The sequence below is a fragment of the Panicum hallii genome, chromosome 4 (assembly GCF_002211085.1).
Source record: "Panicum hallii strain FIL2 chromosome 4, PHallii_v3.1, whole genome shotgun sequence".
NCBI lineage: Eukaryota > Viridiplantae > Streptophyta > Magnoliopsida > Poales > Poaceae > Panicum > Panicum hallii.
This window is the reverse complement of record NC_038045.1, coordinates 43,860,185-43,877,997: the sequence shown is the minus strand read 5'-3', so window position 1 is coordinate 43,877,997 and position 17,813 is coordinate 43,860,185. Positions and strand designations below refer to the sequence as shown.

At 44.0% G+C, this 17,813-nt stretch overlaps 1 protein-coding gene and 1 pseudogene across 1 annotated transcript; one reads left to right on the top strand and one right to left on the bottom strand.

The window, feature by feature from the left end:
* Positions 1-1,009: 1,009 nt before the first annotated feature.
* LOC112890713 (jasmonate O-methyltransferase-like) lies at positions 1,010-8,450 on the bottom strand. The gene is made up of 3 exons (XM_025957562.1): positions 8,330-8,450; positions 7,966-8,240; positions 1,010-1,206 (listed from the first exon to the last, which is right to left on the bottom strand). Exons 1-3 carry the CDS (start codon positions 8,432-8,434, stop codon positions 1,131-1,133), a joined length of 456 nt encoding a protein of 151 aa, XP_025813347.1. The 5' UTR covers positions 8,435-8,450; the 3' UTR covers positions 1,010-1,130.
* Positions 8,451-9,855: 1,405 nt separating this feature from the next.
* LOC112890712 lies at positions 9,856-13,081 on the top strand (annotated as a pseudogene).
* The last annotated feature ends 4,732 nt before the right edge of the window (positions 13,082-17,813 follow it).

Sequence of the window (17,813 nt, the reverse complement as noted above, 5' to 3'; positions counted from 1 at the left end):
ATAGAGCGTGGCTCCAGCTAGTTGACTTCATAAAAAAGTTTAAGTTTTATAATGTACGTGTTTCAAGAAGAACTCATAAAAATGGTTTATATATAGAGCTTTCTCACGCAGACCAACCACAACGTCAGCCACGTACTCATCTCTCCCTCTCATTACCTCATCGTTGCCTCACACGACCCCTAGTGGGCGATCGTTCGCTGCTAACTAGTCATAGCGAATGCGCGTTGCTCGTTGCTCACGGCGCACGCATATATACGTACTTCCTAGTGACGAGCGCGCTGCAGCATCCTACTTACAAGCAAGCATTCCTACCTATGGACGCGCGAAACAAGCTGCTGGCTTAACTAATTATTGTTTTTCCACCAATTTAATGTCTATCTTCCAAGCATTTTGGTGTTAAGTAATTATACCCTCGGCTGCTAAACTGTGAATATATGTATGTCTGGGTAATATAATGATAAAAGCCTGAAAAAAAGAAAGAAATAAAAAAAGAGGCCATTAGGGCCGGGAGGAGGAATAGACGACCATGAGTCAGTATCGGCCAGAGGGGTTGGTTGGATCCGGACGGTGGCACAGCGAATTGACGCAGCTAGCGTTGAGGACTGGATTCATTCTCCCCGGTGCTACGCGCGCATGTTCTAGGTTTTGTTTTATACAAGTGAGCCTGCAAAGACCCGGTCGATGAATATTTTCATTGCCGTCCAGCCTATTTGATCGGATGTTCATTGCAGTTAGCAACAATAACCTTTCCTCTCTTTCCAAAGAATTGGTACGCGCCTGGACGACCGGGAAGCCGGAAATGACTTGACCGGAATCTGCACACAGAAGTGCCACCCAATGACCCAACAGTTGAAAGAAAGTGAAAAAAAATCTGAGAATTATTAACAAGGAGCCTTATAGCGTTGGAGTGTGGTGTTAAATTAGCAAGCACAATTTTGTAAGAAATTTAACAGTAACAGATAAAAAAATCATTAATCACAGCCATGACAATATACATATATTACTCGCAGTCTGATTTGTAGAGAGGAAATCATTATTCACTCAATCACAATAGTATGTAATTCTCTCATATTTGAAGCCAGAGTAAATCTTGAAAAGGACACCGATGTAGAAGGGGTGGATTTTGGTGATCAGCTCTTCCTTGCAAGAGACATTGCAAGGAAAACTCTAGGATTCTTGGTACGTTCGTTTTCTAGAAGTGCTGGATGTTTGTTCTAAGGATCGGCTAATGCATTAAATAGATTAGAAGATCTCTTTTTGCAATGGCTTAATCAGGTAAAGCAGAGGGTAAGAGAGAGAGGAGGAGGAGCACGGCATACCGTCGTGCCCAAGTCCAGGAGCTGACGCAGAGGTGCCCGCCATGGTGGTGCAGCGCGGGGGGCTCGGGGCGGTTCGGCCGTAGGCGTACGCGCTTGCGGTGGTCGAGGTCGAGGTCGAGGACGCGTGCACGGGTTCGGGTCGACGCAGGGATGCCGCGGGTGACGGCCGGAGGTGCTTCCCGCCGCTGCTGCGCCTCTCGTCTAGATCGGTTAGGGTTGTGTAGGTGGGGTGGCGGCGGCGCCGGTGATTCTCGTGTCGTGTGCCGCTGGCCCCCACCTCCTTTTATATGGCGCAATGCGACGGGGGCCCACCAGCTAGATCGTGCTGGTACGCCCCCGATCAGGGCGCGTGAGAGAGCAAGACCCTCTCGGATCCGTTGGGACTCCGAGGGGGTTTAGGAGATCAAACTAACAGTCTCCCCCTTGATCTCACTCTGTGTTTTCTTTCCTTTACTTTTCTCGCTTCTTCATGGATTTGTACATAGAGCATGCTTTATCGTCACGGTCAATCGCCGATAGATTCAACAGCTACAATATACTCCTCTAGTCGGAAAGCGATTCTTTAACCTTTTTGGGCCCTTTAAGTTCGAAAATCACAGGCTATCCCTTAGCCCCATGCCAGCTACGTGTTCCTTGAACACGTTGGGTGGTAAGCCTTTCGTCAGCGGATCCGCAAGCATTTTCACTGTGCTTATATGTTCAAGATTTATGATCTGATCTCGGACTTTATCTTTCACAACATAATACTTTATATCTATGTGTTTGGCAGCACCACTTGTCTTGTTGTTGTGAGCATACATTACTGCGGGCTCGTTATCGCAGTACAACTGTAATGGTTTAGATATATTATCAACCATTCTCAGACCGGGTACGAACTTCTTTAGCCAGTTCACCTGCCCTGTAGCCTCATAACACGCAACAAACTCGGCATACATTGTGGACGATGTAGTGACGGTTTGTTTGCAACTTTTCCACGATATTGCTCCCCCGGCTAGGGTGAACACATATCCTGACGTGGATTTTCTGTCATCTCCTGCGTAATCGGAATCTGAGTATCCTACGATATGCAGAGATTCTGTTTTCCTGTACGTTAACATGAGGCCTTTGGTTCCTTGCAAATAGCGCAGAACCTTCTTTACTAGCTTCCAGTGTTCTGGTCCTGGATTATTCTGGAATCTGCCAAGCAACCCGGTAACATAAGCTATGTCAGGGCGTGTGCACACTTGTGCATACTATAAGCTTCCCACAGCAGAAGCATATGGTACCATTTTCATTTGATCAATCTCATATTGAGTCTTGGGGCATTGAAATTCCCCATATCTGTCGCCCTTAACTATAGGTGCAGGTGAGGCACTGCATTTGTGCATATTGAATTTCTTCACGACCTTTTCTATATATGTCTTTTGCGACAGTCCTAATATCCCTTTCAATCTGTCTCGGTGAATCTCGATTCCTAGGACGAATCTTGCTTCACCGAGGTCTTTCATCTCGAAATGCGAGGACAAAAACTTTTTCGTTTCCAGTAGCAGACTGACATCACTACTTGCCAGTAGAATATCGTCCACATACAGGATTAGGAAGACGTACTTCCCATTCTTGAACTTTGCGTAAACGCAATTGTCCTCGACATTTTCTTTAAACCCGAATTCTCTTATTGTCTTGTCGAACTTCAAGTACCACTGTCTTGAAGCTTGCTTTAGCCCATAAATCGATTTCCGCAGACGGCATCCCAATTTTTCTTTACCTTCCACGACAAAACCTTTCGGCTGTGCCATGTAGACGGTTTCATCTAGATCCCCGTTCAGGAATGCTGTCTTCACATCCATCTGATGTAATTCTAGATCGTAATGAGCTACAAGAGCCATTATGATTCTGAAAGAATCTTTACAAGAGACTGGGGAAAAGGTCTCGTTGTAATCAATTCCTTCTCTTTGTGTGTATCCTTTAGCCACGAGTCGTGCTTTAAATTTATCTATATTCCCTTGGGAGTCATATTTGGTTTTGTAGACCCATTTGCAGCCTACTGTTTTGGCTCCTTTAGGAATTTCCTCTAAGTCCCACACTTTGTTGGTACTCATCGATTTTATTTCATCTTCCATGGCATCAAGCCATTTCGACGAGTGTTCACTTCTCATGGCTTCTTCAAATGAAGTGGGATCATCTTCCATTTGAATTTCTTCGCTATTATAGACTTCATAGTCATCAGAAATAGCGCGCTTCCTTATTCTTTGAGGTCTCCCGTGAGCCTGAGCCTGCGGTGCCTCATCTATTTGGGGCTGCTGGTGCTCCTCTTCTTGTGCGGCAACTGGCTCGTCAGGAGCCTGATGAATGGGTTCCTCTTCCTCATTCATCGTCACCACAGAAGGAGTCATTACAGGTATCGGCATCGCAGTGACTTGCACTGGCGGTGCAGACACAACGGGCAGCGAGAAAAAAAATTCCTGAGTCACGGGATTTGGAGTATACACCCTTTTCTCCTCAAGATCAATTTTCCTTGCTGTGCCGCTCCCCCGGATCATTTGATCCTCAAGAAAAACTGCATGCCTCGTTTCTACGAATTTCGTCGATCTGTCTGGGCAGTAGAAACGAAATCCCTTTGACCTTTCTGGATAGCCAATAAAATGGCAAGATACCGTTCTTGAATCTAGTTTTGCAATAGTCGGGTTAAACACTTTTGCCTCAGCAGGACTCCCCCACACCCGCAGGTGATTTAGTGAGGGTACTCTTCCTGTCCACATTTCATACGGCGTTTTCGGCACCGATTTGCTTGGAACTCTATTGAGAATGTGAATGGCGGTTTTTAGTGCCTCCATCCATAAACACACTGGCAACGTAGAGTAACTGATCATGCTTCGCACCATATCCATTAGGGTGCGATTGCGTCTTTCAGCCACTCCGTTCTGCTGAGGGTCGCCCGGCATCGAGTACTGGGCTACTATGCCTTGTTCCATCAGGAACTTCGCAAAAGGTCCTGGAACTTGGCCATATTGGGTATGTCGACCGTAGTATTCCCCGCCACGATCGGATCTTACGATTTTAATCTTTAAATCGTGTTGATTTTCTACTTCGGCCTTGAATATTTTAAACTTATCCAAAGCCTCCGATCTTTCTTTAATTGGATAAATGTATCCATAACGGGAATAATCGTCTGTGAATATTATGAACGAGTCATAACCATCCACACTCTTTACATTAAACGGACCACAGATATCTGTGTGAATTATTTCTAATACACCTGTGCTCCTCTTAGCATTTTTCTTTATCTTCTTAACGAATTTGCCTTTTATGCATTCAATGCATTGTTCTAAGTCAGAGAACTCTAATGGAGGAAGAATTTCATTTTTAATTAATCTTTCTATTCTCCCCCTCGAAATATGGCCTAAACGACAGTGCCATAATTTCGACGACGTATCGTGAGTTCTCTTACGTTTTCTATTTGCGAGTGTAGGCGAGGATACATTCGCACTGTTATCGCATACGGAATTAACACTTTCGCGTAACGATATCAAATAAAGATCATTCTTTCTAAATGCAGTGGAAATTACTGTATCATTACATTCGATCAAACATTTCCCATCTCCAAATAGACAAGAATAACCATCTGTATCCAGGCGAGACACACTAATTAAGTTTCTGTGTAAAGAAGGAACAAATAAAACATCTCTAAGTACAATAATGAAGCCAGTGTCGAGTTCCAAATGAACGTCTCCTACTGCTTCAACGTCTGCCTGATCTCCATTCGCCACTCTAACTTGCTTTTCGCTTCTTTGAGTGGTTCTCGTCAAACGGAATCCCTGTAAAGAATTTGCAACATGAACAGTTGCTCCTGAGTCAATCCACCAAGTAGATTTTGAATATTCTATATACAAGGATTCATTTACAAATGAAATAACATTCTCACCTCTCTTTTCCATGATCATCTTTAAGTATTTGTGACAGTTCTTCTTGTAGTGACCCCTCTCTTTGCAGTAGAGACACTGATCCTTATCTACTAGAGCGTGTCCTTCCTGCGGTCTGTGCTGTTGAGAGTTTTTACCTTTAGAGGAGGATGAAGAAGAAGATGAAAAATTGCCTTTAAAGTTGGCATGCTTCTTCTTGTTCACATAGTTTAAGGATCCTCCAGTGGTGGACCTGATCCTTTCCTCCTCCTGAACACACATCGCAATAGTCTTTTCTATGTCCCAAGTTTGTGGTTGGGTGTTGTAATTGACAACAAAAGTGTCAAATTCTTTTGGTAACGAAGCAAAGACCAGATGGACAATGTGATCCTCCTTGAAGGCAAGGTCCAATGACTTTAGCTTGTTATTGAGGTTGACCATGCGATGAATGTGTTCTCTAATGCCACCGCCAGTGTATCTCTCTGAAACCAGTTGTTTGATCAACTGGGTTGCATAAGTCTTTGAAGAACCAGTGTATTGGTTCTTTAATTTTTCAAGATATTCTATGACGGTGGCACAGTCTGGGATTGAGCCCATAATTGCAGGCTCAATCGTATTCTTTACCACTGCCAAACATTTCTTGTTGGCAGGGAGCCATTTTGCATATAGCCTCTCATATTCTGCTTTTGCTTTCTTGTAAGCAAGCTCTGTTTGCTTCCAAGAAGCATCTGTGTCTGTATCCTCCCTTTCAGGAAGCACAGGCTCTGTAGGAGTCGGTGTAGCTAGGACCCAATCTAATTCACCCATGATGAAATAGAGATCCAGCTTTCTGTACCATTCATTGTAATTATCTCCCTTTAATATTGGAATATCGTTGATGGAAAACATCATTGATACTCCTCCTGAAAAACATCCATAAGTGGTGAAAACATTAAATTAAGGTCAAATAAATTTTATTGCATATGTATAAATACGACGTTGGTCATAAATTAAAATATGCAATGACCTTGTGTATTAAAACTAAAACACCGTTGGGCAGAATTAGAATTAATACATAAAAATTATCTATTAAAATTGTGGCATAATCTCTTTTTGTATTAAATCTAGAATACCGTTGGGCATAAATAGAGATAATACATGAAAAATATCTATAAAGGGTAATTCAGTAAAATTGCAATATTATCACTTGTTAACGTTGGTCAAAAGATAATAATATTACAACTCAGAAAAATATCTATTTGCCTCGAAGAATTTAAATTATTCCGTTGGTTCAAATTTAAATTTCAAGGCAATTAAAGAAAAGCATATAAAATATTGAATCTTTGCAGCGGAAAACTGTTATTCTATCAAAATGTGTCTAAAATTATCTTCTATAAACAGTGCATCAAGGTTCATTCAAGTTTGAATTTGAAATATATCAAATTCAATCAAATTCTATTGGAAAATGGAATCTGGAAAATGAAAATACGCACTGTTGTTCTCTTTGCAAACAGCTCAGCCGGTCCAAAACGCTCGCGCGCGGCCCAGCTGGAAAACCGGGCTCATCGCACGCGCGCGCATACGCGCGCGCGGCCTGCTAAGGCCCGGCCCAGCCCCCTCGCGCACCCCCCCGCGCACGGCTCCGCGTGCGCGTGTGGTTCGGGGCCGAGCCAACCTGGGCCCGGGCCGCCATTTCTCTCGCCCGCATGGGCCAATTGCAGCCCAGTCAAGCGCGGGACGATGGGAGCCGCCCGATCAAGATCGACGGCAACGCGTCGATCTCGGGCGATCAAAAACCCCCTTCGCCGGCTCTCCCCGAAACCCTAGCTCCATTTCCTTTCTTCTCGCCGATGCCTCCTTCTTCTCCACTCACCTGAGCGAGAGCGAGGCGACCGGCAGCGATGGAGCTGGCGGCGGCTGCGGCGGCAGCCGCGGTGGCGGCGCCACCGTGAGGCGCCTCGCCGGCGCGCGCGTCCACCGAAAGGTGGATGGGCCGCCGTCGAGGTGTCTCTCTGTGGTGCCCTAGCCCGGCGGCGAGGCTCGGGTCGGGCTCAGTTCCGGCGTGACGGCGCCGGATCTGGCCGAGGTAAAGTACCTCCTCTCCCGGTCGGCCCCTGTTTTCTGTTTTCTTTTTCTAGGGTTTGGATCTAGGGTTAGGAGTTCACGGGTTTGTATCTGGGAATCTTTTAAGGGGTGCTTTTCTTCTTGATCTTCCAATTTCTAATCAACGCAAATAGCTAGAGGCGACTGATACCAATGTTTGTTCTAAGGATCGGCTAATGCATTAAATAGATTAGAGGATCTCCTTTTGCAATGGCTTAATCAGGTAAAGCAGAGGGTAAGAGAGAGAGGAGGAGGAGCACGGCATACCGTCGTGCCCAAGTCCAGGAGCTGACGCAGAGGTGCCCGCCATGGTGGTGCAGCGCGGGGGGCTCGGGGCGGTTCGGCCGTAGGCGTACGCGCTTGCGGTGGTCGAGGTCGAGGTCGAGGACGCGTGCACGGGTTCGGGTCGACGCAGGGATGCCGCGGGTGACGGCCGGAGGTGCTTCCCGCCGCTGCTGCGCCTCTCGTCTAGATCGGTTAGGGTTGTGTAGGTGGGGTGGCGGCGGCGCCGGTGATTCTTGTGTCGTGTGCCGCTGGCCCCCACCTCCTTTTATATGGCGCAGTGCGACGGGGGCCCACCAGCTAGATCGTGCTGGTACGCCCCCGATCAGGGCGCGTGAGAGAGCAAGACCCTCTCGGATCCGTTGGGACTCCGAGGGGGTTTAGGAGATCAAACTAACACTGGACTCATGAGCTGCTCTGTTGTCCTGACAAATTCATCCATAATCTCTGTAGATGACCCAAAATGGTCCCCTATTATTGGCTCAAAGGCAGCCCTAAGCCCATATGCTATCATCTTCGGGCTGATCAGGGCTTTGTTGACACCAATCATACTGTCATGAACTTGAAGTCTGCAAATGGAAAAGGATCCTTGCTTTTCTATAATGTCCTTTACTTCTTCCTCATATGGTGCATATAATGGTATGTAGAAAGTCTTTAATTTTTGTTTATCAAGCACACCCTGCAAAAAATTCGGAATGAGAAAGCATTGGATTAACATGCAGGTTACATTGAGATCCAAACCCTGAAGAGGAGTGAGCAAAATCATACCCTTGATGCCATGTCGTCTAAAATACGGGCTACGAACTCCCATGTTTGTTGAGTTGATTCATTGGCAGGATCAGGAGATTGTGTTCCGGTCAAGGAAAGAATCATCCTTCCTCCAGGAACCATTTCCTTCGCATCAATTAATATATCTACTGCTTGCTCGCATCAATTAGCTAGGGGGATTTAAAAAGGCATGTGTCGTTTTGTGTGTTGAAAACTACAAATGACTATGCGAATAGTATGCTCCCCCAGTTTAATTGAAGGAGTTGATGCCAAACAATGGCATCAATCATGCGAATAAAAGCTCAAGATCTTCATGTAGGAACACATCTCTCATTAGAAAAGTGATCAAATTAGTTGAATTTGATGCCCCATTCGTGGCACCGATGCGTGATTAAGCATGACTCTATACACTGCCGGAGAATGTCACATTGGTACCAGCACGTTAGTGCCGGTCAAAAATGAGCCAGCACTAACGTGCCTGAACAGTGCAAGGCGGGCACGTTAGTGCCGGCTAGAAATCCCAGCCGGCACTAACGTGCCATCCCCCCAACAGTCAGACGGCTGCCACAACGGTCAAAACGCACGTTAGTGCCGGTCGGCATATCTAGCCGGCACTAACTTGGTCATTTACAAGTTAGTGCCGGCTGTTTGCTCTAGCCGGCACTAAACGTACACAGTTAGTGCCGGCTAAAGCCACCAGCCGGCACTAACTTGCCCCGTATATACCGGCCACTACATCCCTAGCCCTCCATTTCATTTGGCAGTCCTACCGAGCTCTTCCTCTCTCATGGCGTGTTATAGGGGAGGTGCTGCCCATTTTTCCCCAAATTTGTGAGGATTTCACCCATCCAAGTGCACCAAAGGTTAGTAGCTTCTTCCACTCTTCTTTCACGGTGTTTATTCTTTGTTTCATGCTTTCTAGATAAAGAAAATAGTGATTTTAAGGTTGAGGAAAAATGAGCATAATTTTCCGATTTGTTCATTAATTTGAGCAAAATAGAATCGATTTGTTACTTTTTAGAGAAGGTTTTCTAGATAGTTTGACTATGACACATTTAGAGTAATTTTTTGAATTATTTCATGGGGACATGTGTATATGTTATTATGCAAAATTTTAGGGATTTTAAGGATGAGGAACAATGAGCATGATTCATTAATTTGTTCATTAATTTGAGCAAGGTAGAATTGATTAGTTGCTTTTTAGAGAATGATTACTATATAGTTTGACCATCACACATTTAGAATGATTTTTTTGAATTATTTCATGGTGACATGTGTATATGTTATTGTGCCAATTTATTTTGCTATTTAGTTTAAATTTACTAGATTGGTGGCCTATGACACATTTACATTTTTTTTGAATTACTTCATAGTAACATGTTTTTAGGGATAATGAGCATGATTTTTTTTAATTTGTACAGATGGACCGGCAATGGATGCACGGAAGCCGGAGCACCTCGGCGTGGATTCAGGGTTTAGATTCTTTTCTCAAGGCGTCAATGGCAAATAGGTCGCCAAAGGGTTTAATGTGTTGTCCATGTAGTGTTTGCAAAAATAAAAAGGAATTCCGAAAAAGAGAAACTCTATGGAATCACCTGGCCTTGAATGGTTTCATGAGTAACTATAGTCTTTGGACTAAGCACGGCGAAGTTGGAGTTATGATGGAAGATAATGAAGAAGATGACGATGGTGATAACAATCTTCCAGATTGGGCATGGGTTCATGAACCAGGTGGCTTTCAAGATGAACCAATGGACGAGGGTGAAGCAAATGTTGCACAAGAGGAGCCACCTGACGAGCTAGGTCAGGCGTTGCTTGATGCATAGAAAGACAGTGACACTGTGAAGGAGGCATTAAAGTTTGAGAAGATGTTGGAGGATCACAAAAGGCCGTTGTTCCCTAGTTGCAAACCGGAGCAGAAGAAGTTGGGTACCACGCTAGAGATGCTGAAATGGAAGGCAACTAATGGTGTCACCGATAAGGGATTTGGTGAGCTATTAAAGATTGTAAAGAACATGCTTCCTGAGGGTAATGAACTGCCGTCAACAACATACGAAGCTAAAAAGATGGTTTGCCCTCTTGGATTGGACGTGCAGAAGATTCACGCATGTCTTAACGACTGCATCCTGTATCGCGGCGAATACGAGAACTTGGAAGCTTGTCCTGTTTGTAGTGCATTGCGGTATAAGATCAGGCGAGATGATCCAGGTGATGTTGATGGGGAGCCGGTAAAGAAGAGAGTTCCCACAAAGTTGGTGTGGTACTTCCCTATAATACCATGTCTGAAGCGCTTTTTCAAAAATAAGGACAACGCTAAGTTGATACGGTGGCACAAAGAAAACCGTAAGGAGGATCACATGATCAGACACCCAGCAGATGGGTCCCAGTGGAGAAACCTTAACAGAGAGTATCCTCAATTTGATAACGACCCAAGGAATATAAGATTTGCTCTAAGTGCGGATGGAATGAATCCGTACGGTGAGTTTGGCAGCGCTCATAGTACATGGCCCGTGACCCTATGTATGTTCAACCTTCCTCCTTGGTTATGCCTGAAGCGTAAGTTCATCATGATGCCGGTGCTTATAGAAGAGCCAAAAGAACCTGGCAACGATATTGATGTGTTCCTGCAACCCTTGATGGATGATCTCTTACTGCTCTGGAAAGAAGAAGGTGTACATGTGTGGGATGAGTATAAACAGGAGTCTTTCAACCTCTGAGCTTTGCTTTTTGTGTGCATCAATGATTGGCCTGCACTTGCAAAACTTTCGGGACAGTCGAACATGGGATACATGGCCTGCACCCACTGTTATGATGAAACCGATAGCATTTATTTGAAACACTGTAAGAAGTGCGTATACATGGGCCATCGCCGATTCCTTCCTACCGATCACCCCCTAAGAACTGAAGGGAAGCATTTCAAAGGAGAGCCCAAAACTCATCGTAAGCCTCTGTTCCGTAATGGAAAGCGTGTGTTCTCGATGATCAAGGATGTGAAGGTAGTATTTGGAAAGGGTCCCGGTAGCCAACCTGTTCCGAAGGATGACCAGGGACATGTTCCAATGTGGAAGAAGAAGTCTATATTGTGGAACCTACCTTATTGGCAAGTCTTATAGGTTTGCAACGCAATTGATGTGATGCATCTGTCGAAGAATCTTTGCGTCAACCTACTAGGCTTTCTGGGAGTGTATGGTAAGTCAAAAGACACATTGGAAGCAAGGCGCGACATGTGGATGCTAGCTGGACGACAAGGCTTGCAACCCGAGAAGAGAGACAAAGGACGCCACTATTTAAAACGTGCCAGCTATAATCTGAGTAAAGAGGAGAAGGAAAGCATGTTCAATTGCTTGAACAGTATCAAGGTCCCGTCTGGGTACTCCTCAAATATACAGGGCATAATAAATGTGAAAGAGACGAAAATCCAAAACTTGAAGTCCCATAACTGCCACGTTCTGATGACACAATTACTTCCGGTTATACTGAGGGGCGTTCTACCGGAAAATGTGAGATTGGCAGTTGTAAAGCTTTGTGCATTCATGAATGAAATTTCACAGAAGCAATTAATCCAAATAATCTAATAAAACTGCAGAAAGACATTGTCGAATGTCTTGTCATCTTTGAGATGGTCTTCCCACCTTCCTTCTTCAATATTATGACACACCTTCTAGTTCACATTGTGACAGAAATAACTATTCTGGGTCCTGTTTTTCTACAAATATGTTCCCTTTCGAGAGGTTCATGGCAGTATTGAAGAAGTACGTGCGTAAACGTTCTCGCCCAGAAGGATGCATTGCTAAGGGCTATGGAACCGAGGAGGTCATTGAGTTTTGCGTTGACTATCTTCCTAATCTCAATCCGATTGGGCTCCCCGTGTCACACCATGAGGGGCGACTAAAGGGAAAAGGCACACTAGGAAAGAAATGTAATGTGAACATCCCTTGTAGTGAATTCAGCCAAGCAAACTTCACGGTTCTTCAGAATTCATCCAAGGTGGCTCCATATATTGATGAGCACATGAATATTATACAGTCTGAAAATCCACAAAAGAATCTTGCTTGGATTATACGCCAACATATAAAAACTTTTGACGACTGGTTCAGACGAAAATTGTTGGGCAACAACACAGTTGATCAAGAACTTCAATGGCTGGCTAGGGGACCATCAATCACTGTCCAGCAATACCAAGGGTACGAAATCAATGGGTATACATTTTATACGAGAGCTCAAGATAAAAAAAGCACCAACCAAAACAGTGGTGTACGTATGTGTATAGTAAACAGTAATGGAGAAAGGAACAACTACTATGGTGTCATAGAGGAGATATGGGAACTTGAATATAGACCCATAGTTGTCCCTTTATTTCGTTGCGAATGGGTGGCTGGAGGAGGCGTAACGAAGGACCGGTATGGGATGACCATAGTTGACTTTAAAAAGATTGGATATAAAGATGAACCATTTGTTCTAGCCAAGGATGTGACACAAGTGTTCTATGTGAAGGACATGTCGAGCAAACCGAAGAAGAAGTCAGATAAAACGCCTGAAGCAGACAAGGCTGGAAATGAGCCGTAACGGCACATAGTTCTTCCAGGAAAAAGAAAAGTTGTTGGAGTTGAGGATATTTCGGACAATTCGGAAGATTATGACCAGATTGATGACCTTCCTCCATTCTCAGTTGACGTTGACCCTGGCATCCTCTTATCCAAAGAGGACACACCTTACTTACGCTGTGATCACGCTCAAGGCACTTTTGTCAAAAGGAAGATTATCAATGTTCCAGTAGATAATGATAATGAGTAGTAGTTTTATATAAATTATGTATTGAATTCTCTCAATCAGTGATGTAATGTAACGCACCGCATCGTATTTATCTCAATTCTTGATACTATTTCTCCAATTATGACATAATATCATCTTCAGATAATATTATATTTTTACATGGTATAAATATTATTTACATTCACTAATTTTGCATTACTAGAAGCATTGAAACATTAAATTACAAACAAATAATCAAGTAATATGCGAATTGATTACATCATTGTATAGGCTACTATTGAAAAGTTTTTTGAAGAATTTTGCATGGATCAAAATGAAATGTTTTCGATTTATTATGAATAACAGAAACATATACACATATAAACCCTTTACGCTACACATAATTGATAGTGGTTGCATATTCGTTAATTTACTTCAATTACTATTATTATTGTGTACATATAATTACTATAATTATTGTGTAGCTAAAAATAAGATATAAATTTTTGTTATATTATTCTAATTATTAAGCCTATTATGAATAAATTTATGAATATTAAAAATTTAGTGTAAATGGGAACTGGCATGGCCAATTCCCGCGCGGATGGTACACGTTAGTGCTGGCTTGTATTACCAGCCGGCACTAACTTGAGCACGTTAGTGCCGGCTAGTAACACTAGCCGGCACTAACTTGTCCATCTGACGTCACGTGGGCGCGTTAGTGCTGGCTGGTAATGTCAGCCGGTACTAACCGAGCCATCCCCCCAACAAATTAGCCCCTTCGCCCAATTCAGATCGACGTCGCCCCCAACTTACCCGCCGCCCCGACGTCCTCGCGCCATTGCTGCCGCCGCCCGAAGCTCCGGCCGCTGCGCACCTCGTCGTCCTCGCGCGCGGCCCGTTTCGCACAGCCCGGCCGCCCGGCTGCCCCTGCCGCCTCGGGGTCCTCGCGCCACTGCTCCGCGTCCTCGCGCCATTGCTGCCGCCGCCCGAAGCTCCGGCCGCCGCGCACCTCGTCGTCCTCGCGCGCGGCCCGTTCCCCGGAGCCCGGCCGCCCGGCTGCCCCTGCCGCCTCGAGGTCCTCGCGCCACTGCTCCGCGTCCTCGCGCCATTGCTGCCGCCGCCCGAAGCTCCGGCCGCCGCGCACCTCGTCGTCCTCGCGTGCGGCCCGTTCCGCGCAGCCCGGCCGCCCGGCTGCCCCTGCCGCCTTGAGGTCCTCGCGCCACTGCTCGGCGTCCTCGCGCCATTGCTGCCGCCGCCCGAAGCTCCGGCCCCCACCGTCGACCCCTCCCTCCGGACCTCCTCCTCGCCCTCCAATCGCAAAAACGGATTCGCGGTGAGCACCTTGTCCTCTACGAAGTTAAATCATCTTGATCTATGGAGTAAATCAGTACATACTGCTGTAGAGACGTGAGTATGATTAGCAGATGGCCCTTCCCTTGCCAATCCAAAATCTGAAAGTTTTGCTCTAAACTCCTCATCAAGCAGGACATTGGAAGCTTTGAAGTCACGATATATGACCTGCAATTTTTCTTGATTTTCAGTGCATATCACCTAATACATAGCCAAAAAAGATCCGAGATGAAACATTCCAAAAAAAAATCTTAAATTTATACGGTGGCAGTGCATATTTTAGTGCAAGTGAAGACCTTCCAAAGTTATATCTTTAGTATGTGGGTTATTATTTGAAAGAAGAGGTTCACCTCTGGTATTTGGTTGATGCTACAGGTCTTAGTGGTCTTATGTCTTAGTTAAGCTGTTTGACCTAGGTTGTTATTCAGGTCATATTGTTCTATCTTTGCAACCCTCTAAATCCTCAGTTAATGAGGTGATGCATTTGCCCCTGTATTGGGTTGGTTGTACTCTCTTTTCTCTTAATACAAAACTACGCAGATCTCCTGTGTGTTGGAGAAAAAAATCTGTGGGTTATTCAAGTATACTATACCAGGATAAAGTGATGAGCAAGAAACATAATAAACACGCAGCTGATGAGCTCAAGGTGTTGCAAATACGTGACTGCTAGCTTCCATTACGAAACAGTAATATCAACTACATTTAACATGAAAATTATTGTAGCAGATTTCAGGAGAAAAAAGGGTGAAAGTTGTATCACTCAGACAGAAAAGAAGAAATTGAGAAAACATAAAGAAATTGGTACTTCTTTACGCTCCGAATAACCAACCTCTGGACCTCTCCACTTTGTGATCTGCAGAAATGATTTCACACAGCCGTGGTAGTATACTTGATCTGGCAGAAACTTGTCGACTGCAGTAAAAGCTAAGGTGTCCTTTTGAGTGTCATACACCCGGTAAGCAACCAGCAAATATAGTTAGCAATCAAGAACTAGAGTAGACATAATAGTGCAGAATTAGAAAGCAATATCTGGAGGCAATATAGATCCAGGCCCTTATGCATCTGTACATATGAAAACTTACTTTCATCTAGTATTCAAAGTTTAGCAACAGACCCTCCAATGAATCAGTGCAAAAGGAAAAAAAAATATGAACAACCATATCATAGTAAGAAGGATCCAAGATTAATCTTTTTTCTTTAGTAACATATAGATGTTCCACAGGACCTGAACGGGTGGTCTGAGTTATAGAAAGTTGGTTTATTTGCCTGCGCAATCACAACATCAAAGGGTTCCCTCCAGGAATTTCCATCAAAATGCTGGTCCTGCCCAACCAAATTGTGAAAGTCAAGCAAAAACAACTGGCCATATATACTGACATGATACTTTTCTATTTGGAATACAGTACTTGTTCGACATGAACAGATGATCGTCCAAGGTCTTGTTCGACATGAACTCATAGACCAGCAGCCTCTGAGGGCCTCTTTCACTTCGCGCGGCGCAGTACCCTGTCCTCACCGTTGACCCCTCCCTCCGGAAAATCTACCTTGGACGCGGTGAGCACCTTGTCCTCTACGACAATCTAGCTGTCTACGACAATCTTAGATAGCGTTTTTGTTTGTTATTTGCTTGGCTGCCGCATTTCGGAACTAAGGACAACATTGAGACCTGTTCTGACAAAAACCATAGGTGTTTTATCTGTATTTCTAGCAAATTAGATAGTAGTTCCTCTTATAAATGGCTATGCAAAGCACATCACTAAGAACAAATTTAGCGAAAAAAAGGCATATACATATGCAAAGTTTTAGGTACCTAAATTATTTGATTCAGAGCCATGTGATTCTCCATTCCAACAATAGCATAAGATATTGTTCCAGCTGTCCTTATATAACTTTCTTCATCATCATCGTATATATTTACAATCTGAATATGCATAGTAGGAAGCTCTATGAAACAGCTCATATTTCTCAACCTATTTGGATGCGTACCGATTCGTTGTGTGTGTGTCTGTGTATGCATACTGAAACTGAGTTCGATAATTGAGATTTAAATGTACACTTGAGCATCTTTGCAGCAAGTCTAGTCGATCACTGTGAGAATTAATTTTCTCTGTCTGATGATAAGAGTATTAGCTAGTAATGTCTATGCCTACTGCTAATTCTAGCTTTAGTTCAATATTTGGTGTATAGTTGAGAACTTGCAATGATAGTCCGTGATTTGCTTTTTTGTTCCAGTGATCAGTCAGCATAGTATGGCATCTACAATGCTGATTTGCCCTGAGTTTTTTGTGTTTTGTGTGAATGCTGTTGATCTTCCGGCAATGCACTGGCCCCGATTCACACACGGGAGGCCCGAGCATGGAGGCGGGGCAGGCCGGGCCGTCAACCTCGCGCGGAGAGGCGTCTGTTAATTGTTACTAAATAATTCTTTTCTGTATATATAAATTCAGGAATTTGTTTTGTTCAGTTGTAAAACATATTAACTTATTTTGGATTAAAATATGGTTGCTTTTATATACCTTGATTCTATTTGCCTGTTAGTTAAAAGGAGACTCTAAATACTTTTCTTGTTTTATGTGTGTGCTTAGCTGTTGGAAACGAGTTTAGTAACGTGTAATTGAAGGAAACACTTCAGGCTAAAACCAGTTTAAAACTAAGCTCACAAATCAGCACCTAACTGTTTCCTTTATGAGTATGGTTGCTTTGTTTACTCGGTAAATGATTGCATTTATGTGCATAGTAACTTGATTAAGTATTAAGATGATGGTTGGTGCATTTAAGCCGGCACCTTGGTGTTTTGATTTCTGGATCTAAATAACCATGTGAGCATTTATGAATATAAACATGTGTACAATATTTTTGCAAATACATACATTTTATTAGTACTAGAAAATACTTAATGTTTTTTTATTGTTTCGGGTAGTGGAAATGGATCCTACGGACAACCAAGACGAGTTAATGCACGAGCTCATTTGTGGTAGTACTGGGCACATAGCTCCAGAGTTTCATGAGGACGAGAACGATGGCAGCCAATTTTTAAACTTGCATTATCATGGCGACGAGGAGCAAGATATTAGTGGGGAGGAAGAAGAAAATGTCGAGGAAGCCGAGGTATGAAAGTTTAGTGATTCTTTCAGGCATCAGGATAAACGTTTTGTCAATACCTGCCGCGACATCCACTAGTTGCTAGCAACTTGCTTGATAAATTTGCGATTCTTTCAGGCATCAGGATCGACGAAGCCTAAACGGAAACGTGGCTCCAAGAGGAAGATGGTAGGATGTACGACCATCACGGAGATCAACGAAGCAACCGGGAGCCACTAGCCCCTGGTCAAATTAAGACGACCTTTGTAAATCAATTGGGATATCTTGTTAGGGAGAA

Bases quoted from the DNA above. Each gene is read 5' to 3' on its own strand.
- LOC112890713 (XM_025957562.1), bottom strand. From the start codon at position 8,434: ATGATTCTTTCCTTGACCGGAACACAATCTCCTGATCCTGCCAATGAA. The intron at 8,241-8,329 runs GTATGATTTTGC...AATTTTTTGCAG, and splicing joins TAGACGACATGGCATCAAGG to GGTGTGCTTGATAAACAAAA. The intron at 1,207-7,965 runs TCCAGTGTTAGT...TTAGAACAAACA, and splicing joins ACAACAGAGCAGCTCATGAG to TCCAGCACTTCTAGAAAACG.